At 35.9% G+C, this 19,805-nt stretch overlaps 1 protein-coding gene across 4 annotated transcripts in view; it reads left to right on the plus strand.

Annotated features, from left to right (window-relative positions):
- ALCAM (activated leukocyte cell adhesion molecule) overlaps positions 1-19,805 on the plus strand; it is a 191,760-nt gene that overhangs the window by 155,980 nt on the left and 15,975 nt on the right. The window contains exons 7-14 of one of the 4 annotated variants that reach the window (XM_081066689.1): positions 3,540-3,667; positions 5,136-5,268; positions 9,246-9,358; positions 11,490-11,625; positions 11,734-11,871; positions 14,409-14,537; positions 16,429-16,467; positions 16,758-16,875. In XM_081066689.1, the coding sequence (XP_080922815.1) occupies positions 3,540-3,667; positions 5,136-5,268; positions 9,246-9,358; positions 11,490-11,625; positions 11,734-11,871; positions 14,409-14,537; positions 16,429-16,467; positions 16,758-16,875 (934 nt within the window). Of the gene's footprint in view, positions 1-3,539; positions 3,668-5,135; positions 5,269-9,245; positions 9,359-11,489; positions 11,626-11,733; positions 11,872-14,404; positions 14,538-16,428; positions 16,468-16,757; positions 16,876-19,805 lie in introns of all 4 variants that reach the window. The other 3 variants (XM_081066688.1, XM_081066690.1, XM_081066691.1) reach the window with 3 other exon arrangements.

Here is a 19,805-nt window from a genome sequence, read left to right on the forward strand (position 1 = left end):
GGAGAATTTTGTCTGTTCAAAAATATTCAATTGGAAATAAACTATCTTGCTTTAAGTGCAGGAGTAGAAGAAACAACATCAAGATCATGATAAAGAATGGGAGTTTGGCTTAAGAAAGAACAGGAATTATATGGATGTCAGGCATGGAGGTTTGGATGTGCAGGAAAGTCCCTGGTCTTATTGAAAGAAATGATTTTACTCTGACTGGCTATGTGGGACATATTGGGCATAGCTTTTGAGAAGGTACAATATATGCAGTGCTGAGCTTCACGGTAAAAACCCAAAAGTATTTAAGACCTAGTCCTGACATATAAGGAATCTGCTAGTCCAACAAAGAAATGAGACACCTACATCAGAAGGAAATTGTCAGTGCAAGGTTGCATATGAGAAGTGCCACAGGAACTTGGTGAACAGTCCTAAAAGCTCTGGCACTCAGGGACAGCGATTGTCAGATTTTAGTGCACTTCAGAATCACCCGGAGGACTTGTTAGAACACAAGTGGCTGCACCCTGCTCTAGTTTCCTATCCAGTAGGTGTAGAGAGGGCCCCAACACTTTGCATTTATAACAAATTCCCTGGGAAAACTAAGCTGCTGATCAGAGGACCATGCTTGGAGAACCACTGCTGTAGGATGACTTCAGAGAAGAGAAGGAGGGAGCTAAATGGGAAAGACAGAGTACATTCAAGCAAAATAAATATGTTAAGTCCATCTTGAGAGAACTTGTGAAAGATGCATTAGGGCACTCCTTTCTTGCCCTATTAGTTAGTTATGCTAGTTAGTCATGAATTTTTATAGAAGCCAGCTCTTTATTCTTTGTTTATCTGATTTCTGCCTTCTGACAATGCCTAAGATTATGCCGCCATTTTTCATTGCCTATATTTCTGTGATGATTTCCTAAATCATATTCCTTCAATATATTCATCCCAAACTGCCCTCCAAGATGCTACCAAAAATGTCTTTCTTAAACACAAATGTGACCAAGTCACTGCTGTGATTAAAATTCTTCAATGACACCTCAGATCTCTGACATCAATCTTCCCACTCCCTATTAATTTCAATATGCCTTGAATTCCCTGTAGATGTGCTTCTGCACTGTTTCAACCTTCATCACATCACTGTACCTTCCATAGTCTGTTCTGTCTTCCAGATTCCACCTGTCAAATGCCACTTATATGCCTAGCCTTATGCTGTTACTACCTCACCTTTGTCATCTAGCAAACATCTATCTAGTCTTCAGAACCCAGCTCCAGGGTCAATTCCTACTGGAAACTTCCCAATCTCATGCATCTATATGCTACCACTGGTCACTATGCTTATATCATATGCAGTTTTTACATTGTTGTAGTCTTAAATGTTAAGTTTGCTGTCACCATAAATAGATTGGAAGTTCATTGAAGGCAAGGAATATGCTGTTTATAACTTTATAACTCCAGCACTTAGTACCTGCAAAGAATAAATATTAGCTAACCAATGAATAAATGACTGGCCAGAAGGATAAATGGAGAGATGGGAGGAAGAAAATTTGAGTAGACTCTTTTGTTTATGATGTAAGGGTATATAGAGAGCAGTGAGGTGGAAAATTCTCAGCTGACCTAGATTCAAACCAATTGTAGATACCAGGTTAAGAAACATTTATCTCAATCTTTCCATATTGGGAATATGTGAAGGGGTTTGAATATTATTGTACTACTCAAAGCATTACTGCAAAATTTATTTAGAGGAAATACATAAGAAGGAGTAAAAAAGACAAAGAATGAAATGTGATGGCAGTGTTTCAAGTGCAGGTTACTTAGAGCCTCAACAAGGGAAGTGTTCGTTGGAATAGAAGGAGAGAATCAGATGCCAAATATAGTCAGTATTAATCATTAAGACTGGCCGATTGAGTGGGTAAGAGACGACAAAGGGGAAAGCCAGAGTAACTGGCAGAATGATGATTTACTAATAAAGTAAAATTCAAAGTCAGGGGCAAGAGGTGAGCAAAGGGTCATTAGTTTTGTTTCAGGACCGGTAGTGGACATCGAGAAAGTTACTGTGAAAAATCAGACATTAACCTTCTGATCTCAGTTTAGTTCTTCAGCCCTCCAAAACAGAGCAGAGCCTTTTGAAGAAAGGACACAGAGGAGGGGATTTTTGAAATAGAGCAGGAAGTCAGACGTGATCGCTAGCTGTTCTGGTGTCAGCTTCGACTGGAGAGATGTAACGCAGTGACATGTGGCAGGCCAAAACTCGTCAGAGGACGGCCACGCAAAAGAGTGAGGGAGGCCTAGAAATGGAAGGTCAGTGGAGGACCAAAACCAAACTTCATTCGCTTCACAACTTTACTGGAAACTGCTGGTGGGGGAACTATCTCAGGCAAGTTTAGAAAAAATAAAGAATATTAAACCAACACTTTATCCTCACAGAACATTTTGGACAAACAGATATTCAGAGATGCAAAGAAGCAATCTATAACAATCCTTCTAAGTTTCCTTTTCTGCACTTTAATCTTGGAAATATGAATAAATGATTGCAAGAAATAGAAAAAAGCGTCCAAATCTAGCACTTTTTCATCTTGCTTTATTAGCCAATAGCAAAATAAGTCTTCACAGATATTTTTTAGTGCAACCAGTTTGGAAATACAGATACGTGCCTCAATAGTTACTAAGCCTTGTGGAAAGGTGCTCTAAAATAAACCTTTGCATTATATGATTTCAAATTCATTGTTTGTTGTATTTATCCAGCTACATCACAAATGGATATGTTAGAAAGTGGGTGATTTATAACTGCCTACACCACCTCCTTTCATTTCCCATTTACTAGATATGGTCCTCTGTATCCAGCCTTTAATTTCTTTAGCATTCTACTGTTGAGCAGTATTCTTTCTGTTGAAAGAATACCCTTTGGCCTTATTTTCTTGATAAAAATGACCAAAATGGAATGAAAGTTACATCTTGGCTCCAATGAACAGAACAAAATTACAATACACTTAGAGCCCTGTTGATTGTGTTAGGGTCTCTCTCAGTTCACAGTACTCATCTTTTTGAAAGCAGATCTATGCTCCTACATGCCAAAAATCTTGCTGGTGTTATTTAGTTCATATCTCTTTTTTAAAAAATGTAAGATATTATGTAATATGAGTGCAGGGGTGCCTAATAGCTTTAGCTACTTTGCCAGCCGACCCAGTCTTTCCAAGTTTTAAGATTCACATAATATAGTTAAATTGTCGTTATATTGAAATCATATAGTGAGATTGTTCCTACTAGTCGTTTACCTGTAAAATAATTATGGTCATTCCTACCTCAGTTAAAGATATTTTCCTGGGAAGAAATTGATTTTTATGTAAGAGGGTCTCTTTGTAGTTTGCTCTAACCAAGATTAGTACTTGCTATAGCAAGTAGCTATTAACTTTAAGTCTTCTATAAAAAGCTATAGTTAAGTAATTATTACCATTGCTAGCTTCTTGAGAAAATTGTATATAATTTAGTCATTTACATTGTACATTTACAGTGTAATTGGATACTTAACGAAAATGGTTAACTTGTATCTATGACTCTTGCAGATCCTACAGAGCAGGTGACAATACAAGTACTGCCACCAAAAAATGCCATCAAAGAAGGGGACAACATGACTCTTAAGTGCTTGGGAAATGGTAACCCTCCTCCTGAGGAGTTTATGTTTTACTTACCAGTAAGTGTTTACAGCTTACTACTTGAGCTAGACTGCTGTCATTTTGTCCTGTTGTTTGGCAGCGGCCTCACATTAAGGATTGGATGTACTTGGGCAGCTTAAGTGACACAGAATGTTATTCTTGGGGACAATGGACACCAGTAGAATGTCCTTTGAAAGCTTTTTCAGCATCTGCCAATGCTCTTGCCTTTTTCCTCAATGTTAAGAGATTTCAAGGACAAAGAGAAAAAAAGCTGATCACGGGAAACCATAATTACAAAAACTCAAGGTTTCATCATCTAAATAAACTATAAGAATCTGGTCCTCAGAAGCACAGATAACTAACATGAAAAGTGATGGCAGCAAGTGGTCTAATGTGGATTCCCAATCTACCCATTTTACCTTCGTGGACACATTTGTAAACCTCTGATATAGGGACAGTTGTGTGGCACATTGTATTTAGCTTAATAGACTAAAGCGGTGGCTATACCTTACCATTGTATAGTCTTCAACTTTTATCAGTACCATAGCTGAAAGAAATGATATGTATAGAGAAAGGATAATTTGGAATATTTCTCTAGGATATGTTCTAGATGCCATAGATATGGAGCCAGACTAGTAGAGAGCTCATCTTAGGACACATGCCTGCTCTCCCACAGCTCTTCTCTATTTCTGTTTGACATTACCTTCCATTGAGAGAAGCCATGTATGACTCTATATGCATTTACTGCAGGGATATGCTTACAAATGTCATCCGCTGTATTACTCAGTAGCATTTAAGAATATCACCCACTACAGTACTCAGAAAACTAACATAAGTCATTCCTTTTAGAGTCTGTTTCTCCTAATAAATTGATGTATTGCTTTTGTCTCATTCAGAAGAGAAATTTTGAAACTAGTTGTTTACACCTTGGCTATCAGGGATAAAGAACCAAATGTGTTTCGTAATTTTAGCAACAATATCTAGTGATTATCATTTTTTGTTAACATATATTCCTAGTTCATCTATATTTTTGTATTTTTAGTTTGTTTTAGTTTATTTTCTTTCCTCTTTTTCTTTATTTCTTTTCCCCTCTTACTTTCTTTCCCTTTCTTCCTTCCGTCTTTCCTTCCCTCCTCCCTTCTTTCCTTCCTTCCTTCCTGTTCTTTTTAATTGGATATATAGCGTGTTTTCTTTTAAGTTGCCTTGAATCTTCCTGTCAAATTAAGCAAGGCATAAATATAAAAATAAAATATTGGAAATTAAAAAATAAAACATAACCTATGCTGTCAATCAAATGGATGTCATCAATACAATGTAAATTAACTCATCAATATTAATTATTTTCTAGGAATCAGGTAATACAAACTGTACTCTCATTTGTCCAATCAAAGAAACACATTCTCTTTTTTGTTCTTATTTGAGAAAGTTCCATTTTCATCAAGAAATACAACTGTTCTTATTGTAGCTACCAAGTGTAATCATCTGACATTTTGTCTCTATCAAAAGGGACAGCTCGAAGGAATAAGGAGCTCAAATACTTACACACTGACAGATGTGAGGCGCAATGCAACAGGAGACTATAAATGCTCCCTGATAGACAAAAAAAGCATGATTGCTTCAACATCCATCACAGTTCACTGTAAGTCACCTTATTCTTCATTACCAACTTCACTTCAAGACCTCTAATAGTCTAACTGGCTATCTTTTCCAATGAATTGCAGTTGTGTTTTTGTTAAATGATGTGCTTTCAACTGACTTAATGAAGTGCATAAAAGCAAGCTCCCCTTTGGTCGAGATTTGTACTGCAATTGTGAAATCTTGCACAGATCCGAAAACTGCAACTTTTGGTAGTGGTAAACCATCTTTTTTTCTGAATATCTTCAATTTGTGGCATCTACAATAATATACACATGGATCTGAAAGAAAGAACTCATTTTATCTTTTAAGAAAATATTTGGGGGATGGCCGGTTAGTTCAGCTGGTTGGAGCATGGTGTTGATAACACCAAGGTGGCGGGGTTTGATCCCCACATGGGCCGCTTTGAGTTGCGCCGTCCTTAAAAAAAAAAAAAAAATCAAACAAAAATTAGATATTCTTGAAGTTCACAACGTTTGCATTTGGCCCATAAAAGTATAGATTAAGTATCTTTTTCATTACAGAATAGTATTAACACCAAAACCCAGGCAACACAAAGTAACTATAGACCCAAATTTGGGAAAGGAGGTAAAGACCACTAAAAGCCATTTATTGGCTTCTCTAGAGAAGATACAAAAATTTTGGAAAGAGAACCTCTTCAAAATCACCTTGAAATGCGTTTTTTTGTGTGTTGATAACTTTTAACCTACTTCTGAACTTCAGGTACTCCAAAAGTCGTATTTACTCCAGCACGATTGAAAAGTTTTTCTATCTTTCTCTATAGAAGGCAATCAATGACTTTTAGTGGTCTCTGTCTCTGTTTTCAAAGTTGGGTCTGCAGTATACTTTTATGGGCCAAATGCAAACCTTGTAAACTTCAGGGATATCTAAATATTTTCTTAAAAGATAAAATGAGTTCTTTCTTTCATATCCAAGTGTATATTTTTGTAGATGCCACGAATTGAAGACATTCAGAAAAACAGTTTGCTACTGCCAAAAGTTGCAGTTGTTGGATACACATAGACAAGTTTAATTGTTGTGTTCTTTATTTTGTAATTCCTGACAGTCTATATTATTGATGTACTGTATGCATCATGGAAATTGGGCACTAATTTGAACTGCTCTCTGGTGGCACTACTATTTACAGAGTGCTTTGGGCAAATGTCGGTCTTGCTTGGAGGCCTAGGCCAAACTTTCTCATGCATCTTTTGCACCCAACAGCACCATCAATAAGGTTTCCTGTAGACATGAACCACTAAAGTCCCATTGAGTATGAGGGGTTTCTTTATTTTAAAATTGAAACAAACTTTAGAAATTGCTCTAAGGAAATGATTTGAATCTTTCACTCTCCCATAATGCTTGGAAAACATGTAGGACAGGAGCTAACACTTCAGGGAGATACAAGGAGGTACATTTGGGAGTAGAGTAACCAGATGGTTGCTTTTGAGTGTCTGATGTTGGAAGCACACTCTGGGGAGACCTATAAAGACAGTGAACTGTTAAGAAATATTTATGGCCAGGCCATCTCTCTGCTCCATATTCATGTTGCACAGATCTGACTGTGTCTGTCACTAGGGATTATTTAGACAAAAAGCGGTGACCTCTGTGGATACCAACGGTGCTAATTTTTCTCTGAAGACTTGTCAGTCATGGGACAATCTATCCAGCCTGTCCCATGGGGGGCGGGGGCGTGAAGTGAAAGACTATAACCAGCATATAGAATTGCCTATGAAATAACCCTTTGATATTGTTCATGAGATCTGTGGGCCAATAACCAATAATCCAGTGTGGAGAGATGGTATGATTTGTTTATGTTTAAGAGATGTTAGCTGTTCAGAACCTGAAAAGAGAGGGCTTCTATTTGTATTGCATGTACATTAGGAAGGGAGGGATAGATAGCAGACTGATAAAGCAAAAGACTTGACTGCAGCTACATAGTACCTCCATGATCAGCTGTGATAAGAAAACAAAATTAAACAAAGCGTGTAACCCTTTAATTAGAGTACAGTGCATTTCATTGGATTTAAATGCCTTTTAGTTTTGACAGGTAGGCTGTTAACATTAGGTTTTAAATCCTATATTGCTCCTTAAAAGCTGAAAAGGTATTGCAAATAAATAAAGATTTTACTCTAAATTACATGAAATGAAAAGATAAGAATCCTATTTTTGCCCACTTATTTTTGATTGCTTGTTTGTTTTCCAAAACCAAGGTGTGTGGTTTTTCCCATTGACGATGAAAGGGAGTGTGGCAAGAGAAGCTCCATCCCACACTTGCTCATGTTTGCATAGCATCCCTCTTCTCAGGGCTTTCAGCCACTGACGCTTAGTTGCTGATGAAACGTCTACTGTTCCTCTGCCAATTCATGCACATGTCGATTCTTCATCAGAACTTCCAAAGTGCACCAACATCCTTTAAAATCTCTTACCACTGGCAGCTTAACTGTCCAGCAAAGAAAAACTTCTAACTCTCTCTGAATAGAACTCTCATTTAAATATAATCCATCCACATATTCTGAGGAAACTCCACTCTTCTCTGTGATAATGCATATTTTAATATTAATGAGAAATGAGAAAGCATGCTTCTTCCCTTCATTCATTCAACAATAGTTTTTGAGAGCTGACCCAAAAACTATGAGTACACAGTGACAACTCAAGTCATCGTCCCTACCCTCATGGTGCTTACAGCCTAGCCTGAGAAACAAGTATTAAAAAGGATGTACAAACAATCAGCAAATTGCAATCACAACATGCAAAACCAAGGAAAAGCACAGGTTGTCCTAGCAAATTCCCACTGCTATAAGAATGAAGCCCTAACTCTTCATATGGCAAGCACAATCCTTTACAATCTGGCCTCAATTAGTTTATCTTCCGTGTGCTGTAACCATTCATACCAAATTAATCACTGTTGTGAATTCTGTCAAGCTCTCTCACCTCTTTGCCTTTGATTATGTGGTAGAAGTTTTTCCTGTATCTCCACTTACATAGCCCTTCTCAGCTATCAGGGGCCCCAAAGAGAAACCGCCGCCTATACAAAACCTTTATTACTGCGTTAAAACCCGGGTTGGCTCTAGCCTCTAAATTCTCATAAGTCTTTGCTTTTATTTGTAGCCCTTACTTTAGTTTTTCAACACATATTTATTGAGCTCCTAAATATTTGCTACAAAGTGCTGATTTCATGCTGCTGTGTATTATAGTCGCATAATTGAGTGCATATTACCTCTGCCTCAAAAGTTGTAAATTGTAAGCTCATTATTCATCTCTGTATCTCCCATCAGTGCTTGGAATGTAGTAGCTGTACAATAAATGTCTGTTCTATTGAATTGAATTTTCCTCATACAGCTTATACTATAGCAGTAAGGTTTTTATAGAAAATACTTTCTATCTGAAAGATTATACATCCTTAGATGTGTATATACTCTATTTTTGAAAGATGATATCTGCTAACAGTGTACCTAACAATAGATCTTGTTTAAAATTTCAACTATATGAAAAGTTGAGTAGAATTTTTAAAAAGTATTTAGCTGCTATAGTCAATTCTCTCTGAAAAAACTACATGAACTACATGACTTTTCAGTATACTACCTGCTGGCTAAATATACATGATTTTACTCACGGTATGCTTCATTCTTTTAATAATATTTACCTAGTCATCATTTTTATTTTACTCCAGAAATTATTTAAGAATATTTTTCTTAAGGTGATAAACCCCAGGGTAGTACTTACATGCAGTGAAAACATCAATCATGTTAACTGCAAATAAATGCATAATCAACTCGATTGGCCAGTCACTTGTCTAAACTGGTCTCAAAGCTGACTTGAAAAAACGACTGATGATGCCACCGTTCAGTTATTTCAGTCACATAAATCAATTCTGAGTTTTCCATGCAGTTAGAGGGTTTTTTGTGTGTTTCTTCTCTAAAATATTTTGACTATCTTACTTTACTGGCATTTGCATTTCAAGCAGATTTTTTTGCTTCCCAGATTTGGATTTGTCCTTAAATCCAAGTGGGGAAGTGACCAAGCAGATTGGTGACGCCCTGCCTGTGTCGTGCACAATATCTGCTAGTAGGAATGCGACTGTGGTGTGGATGAAAGTAAGTAATACTCCTTGGTGATACTTTGCTGTTTGAATTGATTCCTTCTTAGGCTTCTTCTGCATGTTGTATTATAGCCAAATATGTATATTCACGGATAATGTGTTTATACACCCACACTCATACTTTCTTTCTGTATATACATAATAATGCAAATCATGTCACAATAAAATTTTAGAGGTACTCAACAATAGCATGGCATTTATAATTGATGCTCTTAAACTTAGTTTGGTGAGGTATTAATTTAATTATGTGTGTATACTAAGTAGTTATACACATATATCCATGCGCATGGGCACACACAATACAAGACTTTGGGGCTTAGCAATTTACGATGTGTTTTAACCCACATTATTCTCACATGACAGTTACAACAAGCCTGTGAAATGTGCAGGCTATTTATTATTTCCCGACGCTATTCATAAAGAGGTTGAGGTGAGAGAAATCAGAAAGCTCATAAGTAACAGAGTAGAAACTTGAGCTCAGGCCTTACTGAGTGTAAATACTGGGTTCTGGTCAAATAACTTTCTGCTTCTCTGCCGAAACTAACCTTAAGTGTCTGAATGTGGGTTCCACTGAATTAGTAGCTCCTTGAAGGTACATTTTCACCTGTGGGCCGTAGTCAAACATCTGGAACATTTTAGGAGCTTAGGTAGGACCTCCTTCCTGAGTGCTGATATATTCTTGTAATGGTCTAAATGTGGGCGATTACCTGGGGATCCCAATCACTGCTGCTTTTCTTTAGAGTGAGAAAGTAGGATTGGTAATTTGTGATTTGAGACAAACTTGCCGCCAAAGCAAATGGTTGTAACTATGACCCCTCCCCTCAAATCTTGGCTAGTATTTCTAAGCACTCAGTGCATTTTTTACTGGAACGTGACATGTAACAGGAGCATTTAACCAGTAAAGTATTGACAAAACACATACAAACCATTGGAAATAGGAATTGACAAGTATTATCTTTATAAAACATTGTGAAGAAATGTAGTGCTAGAGTTTCTTCTTCATGAAAATATATATTATTTTGTATTGCTATTTGATCTCTTTTAATGCTAGATCCCGTTATTTGTTCTCTTACTCTTAAAGCTTACTCTTAAAGCTTAGTTTCATTTGTCACTTTGCTTTAACGACAACCTCACGCAACTTCTTGTTCACTCAACTAATTAAAGTGTTGCTCCATAGACTGCATATTTAACGTAATATATTTATAGCAGTTGGTGGTGAAAGGGCTAGACAAGTTCTAGACTAATCAGTAATATTGTGAACACTCATAATGTTTTTACTACTGGACTGGAGAAAGTAGTTTACTTGGCTAAACCAGTTTCTACCTCAACTGCAGTCACTGTTGTTAATTAAATACCTAATGTCAGTGATGCTGATCAATATTTCCCAGCCACTGCTTAGTTGATGGGAGTAGAAAACAATTCTTAGTGGACAAAAACCACATAATCTTAGGATTATGTTTAGTTGTCTGCTTAGGAGCATTTCAATTCCTGGTAAAATAGTATCATTTTCTGTATATCGTGTTTTTTTTTTTTTTTCAATTTAATGTTGTATTTTCTTTATTCATAGAAATTAGGATAGCAAGCTGTTATTAAGGGTTTCTTTAAAAAGCATTTTGTGATAATGGCCAAGGTTCTCTAAGGATTCCCTGTCTTGCTAACTGTATCCTATAAAATGACTTTCATTTTATAGAATGAAATTGATTACATAGCTCAGTGTCTGTTAATCCTAGTTCAGCTACGTTTACTACAAGGGATAGTTACTATGAATTGAGAACTTTCCTTAGTGTAAACACATTATATTATTCATATAATTAAGTCATCAAAACAATTCAGTATGGCAAGATTATTATCCCATTTGACAAATAAGGGAACTGAGTGTCAGAGGCTTAGGAACCTGATCCAAATTATAAATTCAGTAAACAGATAACTCTTAAATAAAACTCTGGCATGTCTAACTCTAAAACAACCAAGGAAAAAGGAAATCTAGTTTTGAAAGTATGTAGTTAAGAAGAAGCTTGCATTTTCATTAAACTGAAAGAATAATTTTTGGCTTAATTATTATCTAATACATATATCAAGAGTTATTACTGTGCCATGTGAAGTAATTAACTTTTTTATTTAATCAGGATAATACCAGGCTTAAAGCTAGCCCATCATTTCCTAGTCTCCACTATCAGGATGCTGGAAATTATGTCTGTGAAACTTCTCTACAAGAAGTAGAAGGACTAAAGAAAAGAGAGTCATTGACGCTTATTGTGGAAGGTAATACAATATGTGAGCTCAAATTCAAATTTTTCTTTGAGAATTTGATATATGGTTACTTTTATTACCTCAGTTCAACATCTTATTTTAATTTTAATGATACTTTAGGAAAACCTCAAATCAAAATGACAAAGAAAACTGATCCCAGTGGATTATCTAAGACCATAATCTGCCATGTGGAAGGATTTCCGAAGCCAGCTATACAGTGGACAATTACTGGTAGCGGAAGTGTCATAAATCAAGCAAGTATTGGTCTTCTTGTTATATGCTGCACTTGGCCCAATGTGGCATTTTATTTAGATGCCTAAACTGTGGGCTACCTTCCTACCAACATGAAATTTGCAGTATGTTCTCAGAGGAAGAGCTTGTGAGATTCTTAACTTTCCCAAAAGCAGGACATGGCTCAAAGAGAAATATAAAAACCCAGGGCCATGGAGAAGGGAAGAATCATTACCTTGTAGTCAGTATCTGTTTTTAAAAGAATGTAATTTGGGTGTTCTTCCATGGTCATTAATTCCTGAAACTTGGGTGATTAAAACTTGAAGGTATGCACTTTTCTGCATCATAAACTTACACATCAGAGTATAAGTGGCCTCCATTACTTTGCTTACTTATGCACATTAAGGGATATTTCTTTTTAAAATTGGGCCCTAGAGTGTGGTGAAGAACACATTCGCTGTTTCTGAACATATGGTCTGATTTGTGTATGCCTGGGCTAGGACCAGAATAAGGCTAGGTAAACATGCAGTGTCTAGGATGTTGCCTTGTGAACAAAAATAGACATAAACCAAACCTTGATATTTGTACTGTGCCAGGATATTTTAATAATAATAAAGGGCTAAGAACTTAAGAACACTACCAGTAATTTTCTCTTTTCTTTAACCAAAAAAAGAAACAAAGAGAAAATCTGGCCCATCACTAGGGGTTCAAAGCTATAATCCCATTGCATTGACAGTCTGCTTGAGTTACTGACATTCTTGTTAATTCAATTTTCTCTACAACAGTCTATGTCCCTCTTCTCAATGGAGCCCGTTAAACACTCTTCAGCAACACCCAGAGGTACCATTTGATTATCTGCATCTTCTGTGCTGCCTTCTTCTCAGCTTTGGACTTGAAATCTGAGAAGACATGCATAAAGCAGAGTTGCATTTGAGTTTTAAGTTAAACTTTCTATCGTTTTTCTGTGCAGGAAAGTTGGGCTGCTGGTTCAGATTATATAATGTGGTTTTGCAAAGCGAGATGAAGTTTGGCTGTTTTATGGGTGATGCAAATATATTTAACTCCAAGTATGGAAGGTCCCCAAAAGAGTGGTCACACTTGAAGCAAATGACTCCTGATTTGGTTAGGTGTAATGGGGACACCCAGGAGAGCATGCAAGAGGAGGACAAGAGGCTCTGGGCCCTCTCCCTGGAAGGAAATGCTATTGTTTTGTTTCAAATAAAGGCCTCAACCACCTGAACCGTTGACAAATGTACAGATTTATGTTTTTAGCATTAAAAATGATCGTTTCTTTTCTGCTGTGTTCTTTTTGCTCTCTAGTTCAATTCAGTAATAATTAAAGGTTCTTTTTACCTATAGTACTAGTAATGCGAGCATAGGAAATACAAAAAATAAGCACACAATAAATATTTGATGAACATAAAGATACAAAGATTTAAAAGGCCATCCTAGAAATGAGTACATACATTTTGTAGAGATAAAAATAACAAAACCAAAGGCTCAGCGAGAAAGTCATATGAAAAATGCGAGTGGAGAGTGGTAAAATATCAGGTGAACTTACTACGAGGATAAAAATAATAATGCTATTCTTCATTGTCAAGGAGAAGAACTGATTCTGGCCCACTAGGCAATATGTTATATTTCTTGTTCTAGGTGTGTGCTGATCCATCCATAATCTTTTATTTGTTCCCTCCACAATCACATGGTGAATCTATCATTTTACAGCTCCTGAAACATCTGTCCCACCCCTGACCCAGGGACTAGATGATATCCCTAAGTATGAAATTAGCTCCTGTTCTCAAAGTCCTTACATTACAGATGAGGAGAAAGCAAATAGAAACCCATACATGGTGTGTGTATTGTAACTGAGAAAAGAGCACAAATGCGTATTTGCTTTAGTGGTATTGGATTTAGGGGTCAAGTCCTGGGGAAGAGAGTCAAGGGAATTGTCTCTTATGTTTGGAGGAATTCAATGCAGTGATTGTCCTCATTAACACCTCACAACAACCAAATGAATTTACCAGTCGCTAAAAAGAACCCATCCTCTGTAGTTAGCTCCCAAACATTGAGAAAAAATAGTTTGATTTCCCACGAGTACATCATACATAAATATGCCCTTAGATGTAATGGTTTAAGATAAAGGAATTAACCCCTGTAGTGAAGAACAGGGTCATAATTTACAAACAAGAATTAAATTCATAAGTTTATTAGGGGAAAGTTGGTGATTAATCATTAATTATTTTGAGGCAAGTCCTATCATGCCAGAATATTAACTAACCTGAGCTTCTATTGAAAAAGATGATTTTAATTAATTTAGAATTTACAATATTAGAATTTACAATAGTAGCAAAAACAGAAATCCAGTTGTGGATTCACTACTCTTTTTCCCCTCTGCTATAGCTGTAAATCCGAAGTGTCTGTGACTATGACCTTGCATATGCCCTTGAAGACCAGATAGCACGCCGAGCACCACATCTATCCTATTTCACTCAGTATTACTCTTTCCCATGTTTTTAATCTTTTTCCATTTCTAAATCTACATTCCTTATTTCTTTTCCAGACAGAGGAATCTCCTTATATCAATGGCAGGTATTATAGTAAAATTATCATTTCCCCTGAAGAGAATGTTACATTAACTTGCACAGCAGAAAACCAGCTGGAGAGAACAGTAAACTCCTTGAATGTCTCTGCTAGTGAGTATTTCATTTCTGACATTAAAAAAGTAAGAAAATTTGAAGTTATTCTTCATTAGTTTAAAATCTTCAATTCCATCTTCCTATACTGCATTATGGTAAGTTTTATTTATTTATTTTGCATTTGGTATCATCATCATAAGTTGTTTTTTTTTTTCTTTTTTTCTGGTATCCATTCGTGTACAATCCTTGTCTTGACAGCTAAATCATTTTATGTTTTATGGGTCAGAGACCTTATCTTGTACAGGAATGTTTCCCAAGACCAACAGAAGATATGAATTGAGTTGCTATTATTTAATCTATGCTTTGTGTTCAAAGTACAGATAATTGATTCAAACATTATCTTAAAACATTTCTGTAACAGTTTTAATGTTGGTAAAATTTTAATTCCTTTTAATCTATTATTTTGCATTCCAATTCTTTGTGGTATTTATCCTACCCTTATTTTTAACAGGAATGCCACGTGCTTCAAGTCATTCAGCAAATTGGTAGTGAAACTGGTATTAGAATTCATGAAATCTAGTTTTAAAAAATAATGCTTTTGAATATCATATTTGAATCACAGCTTAAAATCTGATATATGAGATTATGTCAAAAAAAGTGCAAAATAATCTGGCAATGCTGAAATCAGGGTAATACATATATACCAAAAACAGCTTCTTCTGAAAACAATTGTCATTTATTTGATATTATCCATCATCTTCAATTCTGTCATTGTTCCTATTACTATGTCAACCTTAAGCCAGGACTGGCATAGAATGAGGCTCGGTTCTGGACAGAAGGCTTAATTAACCCTCCAAACTTTTATTCTTCAGTCAGTTGGAATTGTGTATGTGACCTTAGCAGGATAGGAATATACCGGATAGGAATTAGCTGGAGCTAGGAGAAAATAATTGTCTGAAGATAACCATTCTTAGCAGATTATGACTAGACTATAAAAGCCTGCTGAATTGACAAGAAAAGAACCAAACAAATTTAACTCTAAAATTGGAGCATTGACTTCTTCTCAGAATCTAATTCAACGAGTATTGATTTGTCCTACCTAGAAAGAGAACTTATCCTTTCTTCCTGAACACAAGTCCCTCTCTTTATTCTAACCCATTGAATAGTGGTTTTCTAGGCCTTGCAGTGGTTTGATCCACATTTAATACAGACGTTTTCCAATTCAGTGAGCACCTCCTGAGATTCCACTTTAGTATGTATGAGGAAGGGTCTAGGAATCTGCACTTTAACAAACATCGCTGGAAATTCTAATGCAGACCCTTGCACATAGAAAAATATTTATGTAGTTTAATACTAGCTGGTAATCCACCACAGCAGCAGTTCTTAAAATGAACCAGGAGCATGGCACTAGCAGTTGTTTGGAGGGCTTTTGCAAATATCACATAAGTTGCCTCTTAACCTCAGAGACATCCCCAGTTGTAACCTTGACCCCCACCACTTTGAGAAAGTCTCTAGTGATAAGTCCCTGACATTGAAGAGGAAAATTGTTTCTCCGCTTTTGAGGCAGGAAAAATTGAGAAACACTGCATTGTAGAATTCATATGTGGCAAATTGTTTCTCTTACAAGAAAAAAAAAACTATTAAAAGGTGGTAGATAGTGGGAAAATTACTATGGATTTCAGATGAATACTATAGCTTGTCAGTTGCAAAATTTTCTATAGTAGATTAATGCCTTTGCAGTTTTAACTACTTTCCTTTCCTTAAAGCAAGATTAATTTCTTTGTAGGAAAGTTCATGCTCTATTAAATGTAAATTTTTTTTCTACCCTTAGTTGTAGAATAGATTTTTTTACCTTTGAGTATTATTACATCATACTATAATAGTAAAGGTGACTTTCATTAATCAACAAATTTTGTTTTTAATTTCATATTAACATTTTTCATTTCAGTAAGTATTCCAGAACACGATGAGGCAGACGAGATAAGTGGTAGGTACTATGCTGCCGACTCTTCTTCCTTGACTATCAGCTCAATATTCATGAAGTGTCACTGTTTTGAGTAATTTTCTTCACTGCTACAATTTTGACTTGAATTAAAGTAGTGAGTGAGACAAGATAGTAAGAATGCTAAGATTTTAACCTTTAAATTCACAAGTTTGCATGTTACTAATGCTAGTGAGCTTTAACCCTCTTTAATAAGAAATAATAACTAGATTTACTTCTTTTCAAAAATTGTTGGCATTGTCTGTAATCGCGTGGGCTTTTCTTCTTTGTTGTAGATGAAAACAGAGAAAAGGTGAATGACCAGGCAAAGCTAATTGTGGGAATCGTCGTTGGTCTTCTCCTGGCCGCCCTCGTGGCTGGTGTTGTCTACTGGCTGTACATGAAGAAATCAAAGTAAGTCATGGGAGAGAGATCTTCATCGTTCATTGCCTTTCACTGAGAGAAAATACAATGTGTTAATTATGCTCACTCCAGCTGGGCATGTAATTTCTATAATGGGAAAGACGTATACCCCACATCAGGCTAATTGTGTTTTGCTTTTAGCTCATAGTAATGACATTGCCTACATTGGGGATATGGCTTGGGCTGTGATTTCACATGTGTCTCCTTGTTTTTGTCAGCCCAGAGTCTGAATTCAAATATTTGAATTTTTCAATGCCTAGGTGGATTTTTAAAAAACATATACAGCCTAAAGTTTTACCATTCTAACGTTTGCCTGAGGTTGGCAGAGATTAATTGAAAGTGGCTAGTACATCGTACATGCATGGCGAGGTGTCCTGTCAGTGACAGGTCTAGCCAGCAGTGAAACTGCCAGGAAACTAGAATTATCTTGTTGTCATTACTCGTTTATTCTATTTAGGTCACTTTGCTCCATAGAAGGATCTAATTCAGAGGAGGAAAAATATCATCATTATTTTGTCTTGAAAAAAAAATTGATTAAGGAACTAGGTACTTTAAAAATGATTTAGAAGGTGCTTAAATTTAAAATTATTAGAGTCGCAAAATAATACAGATAGTAATCTTATGAATCATCTAACAGTGGTTTATAATGAAAATCCAATTTACAAATGAAGATTCTTAACGTACACATGTGCCTGGTACTTAACTCCTCATTTCTCCAGCCCTGACCCTATATTCAGACACGACTGGGCAGAGGTGAGATTGTAGCATTTGTATTTTTTAAAAGTTTCATTGGTGATTCTGTGGTACAACCCTGGTTTCAAAGATGGGATTTAAATCCTCTTATCTTATAAATGAGCACATTGATTTTTGCAAGGGGATGTGTGTAGCTAGTGGCAACTTTGTACTTAATTTTATATTTTCTTGTTGTCTAATATAACACCTTTTAACAACTCAGGTACCTAAAATAACTTAAAAGAAAATCAACAAAAGAGCAGACTCAGGTTCCATGATCTTGCCCTGTAAAGATATTAGCAATTTCAATGGAGCAATATTCAAATTTAGCTGCCATCAAAGGGAAGCAGTAGCTCAGAAACTCTGAAGTGACATAATATGAGCATGTATTGAGCTCTGTCTTGTTCTCACAACTCATCTTTGAAGTAGATACTGTTATTATTCATGTTTTACATTTAAAAAAGCTAATGACTTGCACAGTTGTTAAGGGACAGAATGGTATTTGATTTAAGGCAGTGATGTTTTAGGAACTTGGTGTTTAATCGCTAAACTTGACTTTCTCTCACTAGGCTTCCCTTTTTCCCATTTTTGTTCACATAAGGCAGAAACATTTTCCTCTTGTGTGTTGTGGTTGATGTACACATCCACTCTCATGCTGGGGCCTGGTCATTTCTGATCTTAGCACTTCTCAATCTTAAGCAGTCCTCACTGTCACTTGGTAACAAATGTGTTCTTTTTCTCAGTGAACATTTGCCTAAAAGTTCATATGGGTTTGTGTCCATGGTTTCCATGAAAAATTTAGAAAACTGTCTGTCCCATGGAAGTGAAAGGGAATGTAAAAAGAGGTGCCCAGAGGCAGTATCTATCTTATAGAAATTCTCTATGTGTTATAAGTATCCTAATGATTAAGATCTTACCATTCCTTTGAAACCCACAATAAGGTGTTCACAAATCTAATAGCCTGGGCTAGAGGATATTTTAGTTTTACTTACTAAGGATTTCTGGTGCACTCCAAAGTAATTCCATTTCCTACAAAAATGAAAATTAAATTTCTCTGTGTCCTGAAATTGAGCTGAATGATAAATGTCAGCCCTCTACATTATGATTAAATGAATGTTACAATAAATTCTTGGAGTATCACCGATGTCCTTAATTACCCTATTCTAACTGCTAGTGTCTCATCAGACACCATTTGTCCATCTAGGAATAGAATACATTTATGTGTGTATGTGTGTGTGTGGGAGGGGTGTTACTTCATTGGTTATTACCATATGGTAACCTAAATATAAAATCATGAATAAATAACTGCTAGACACTTGGCTTTATATTATCTATAGGTTAATAATTAAGGCTTTATGAATTTCCTTTAAAGTACCTCATCACTGTGCAGTGTTTACCATCTAACTTGAACATTTGTTTAAATAACTGTTATTTAATTGAAAAGTGTACCAACTTTTCTAGAGTCAATACTATTGGTAATCGAAGTAATAAATTGCATTTCTCATCCCAAGCATCAGAGTTTTTCTTAAGAATTTGCAGCACTTTTCAGATTCGCTGAGTGCTTTGCATTCCTGATTATTCTTAGTAACTTATTCCTTGCTAGAGCCCTCTGAGATAAGCCAGCATTTTTGCAGTATGAGTTATTGTTAATCCCTTCGTCCAGAGTAAGTTCAGATTCAGAATAAGAGCCTTCAAGTTCAGAATTGCAAAGGTCATTTTTAGCTTTAGTATATTCTCTTTCTTCTCTTCTAGATAATTCTTTCAACTTTACAAATTAATATGAGGGTTACATTTCTACCTGTAGCTAATTTATCATCATTTTACATGCATACAAAAGATTTTAAATAAGATTTAAATAAGATTTTAAAAGTATGGTCCATACTTTTCCCTAGGTACCTAATGAAATACAGCCTTGTATTTACCATCCTACAAAATAATGCCATCAATAATCTTAGTGAGAAACCCATTGTTGCAAACAACTTTGAGCACCAATTAAATTATGAGTCAAACATTTGATTTAAAAGCCTCAGTGATACAGAGAGCAAAGTGGGGAAGTTCGAGCAACATTTCGAAGTCCTTTGCATTGGCAATTTATAAATCATTGGAGAGAGATGAGAGAAACGAATCTTTTATGTCCAAGTAGAATTTAAGAGTATATTTAACATACCTAGTGGCTACTCAGCTAACAC

Source organism: Rhinolophus hipposideros (assembly GCF_964194185.1).
Source record: "Rhinolophus hipposideros genome assembly, chromosome: 2".
In the NCBI taxonomy this organism is placed as follows: domain Eukaryota; kingdom Metazoa; phylum Chordata; class Mammalia; order Chiroptera; family Rhinolophidae; genus Rhinolophus; species Rhinolophus hipposideros.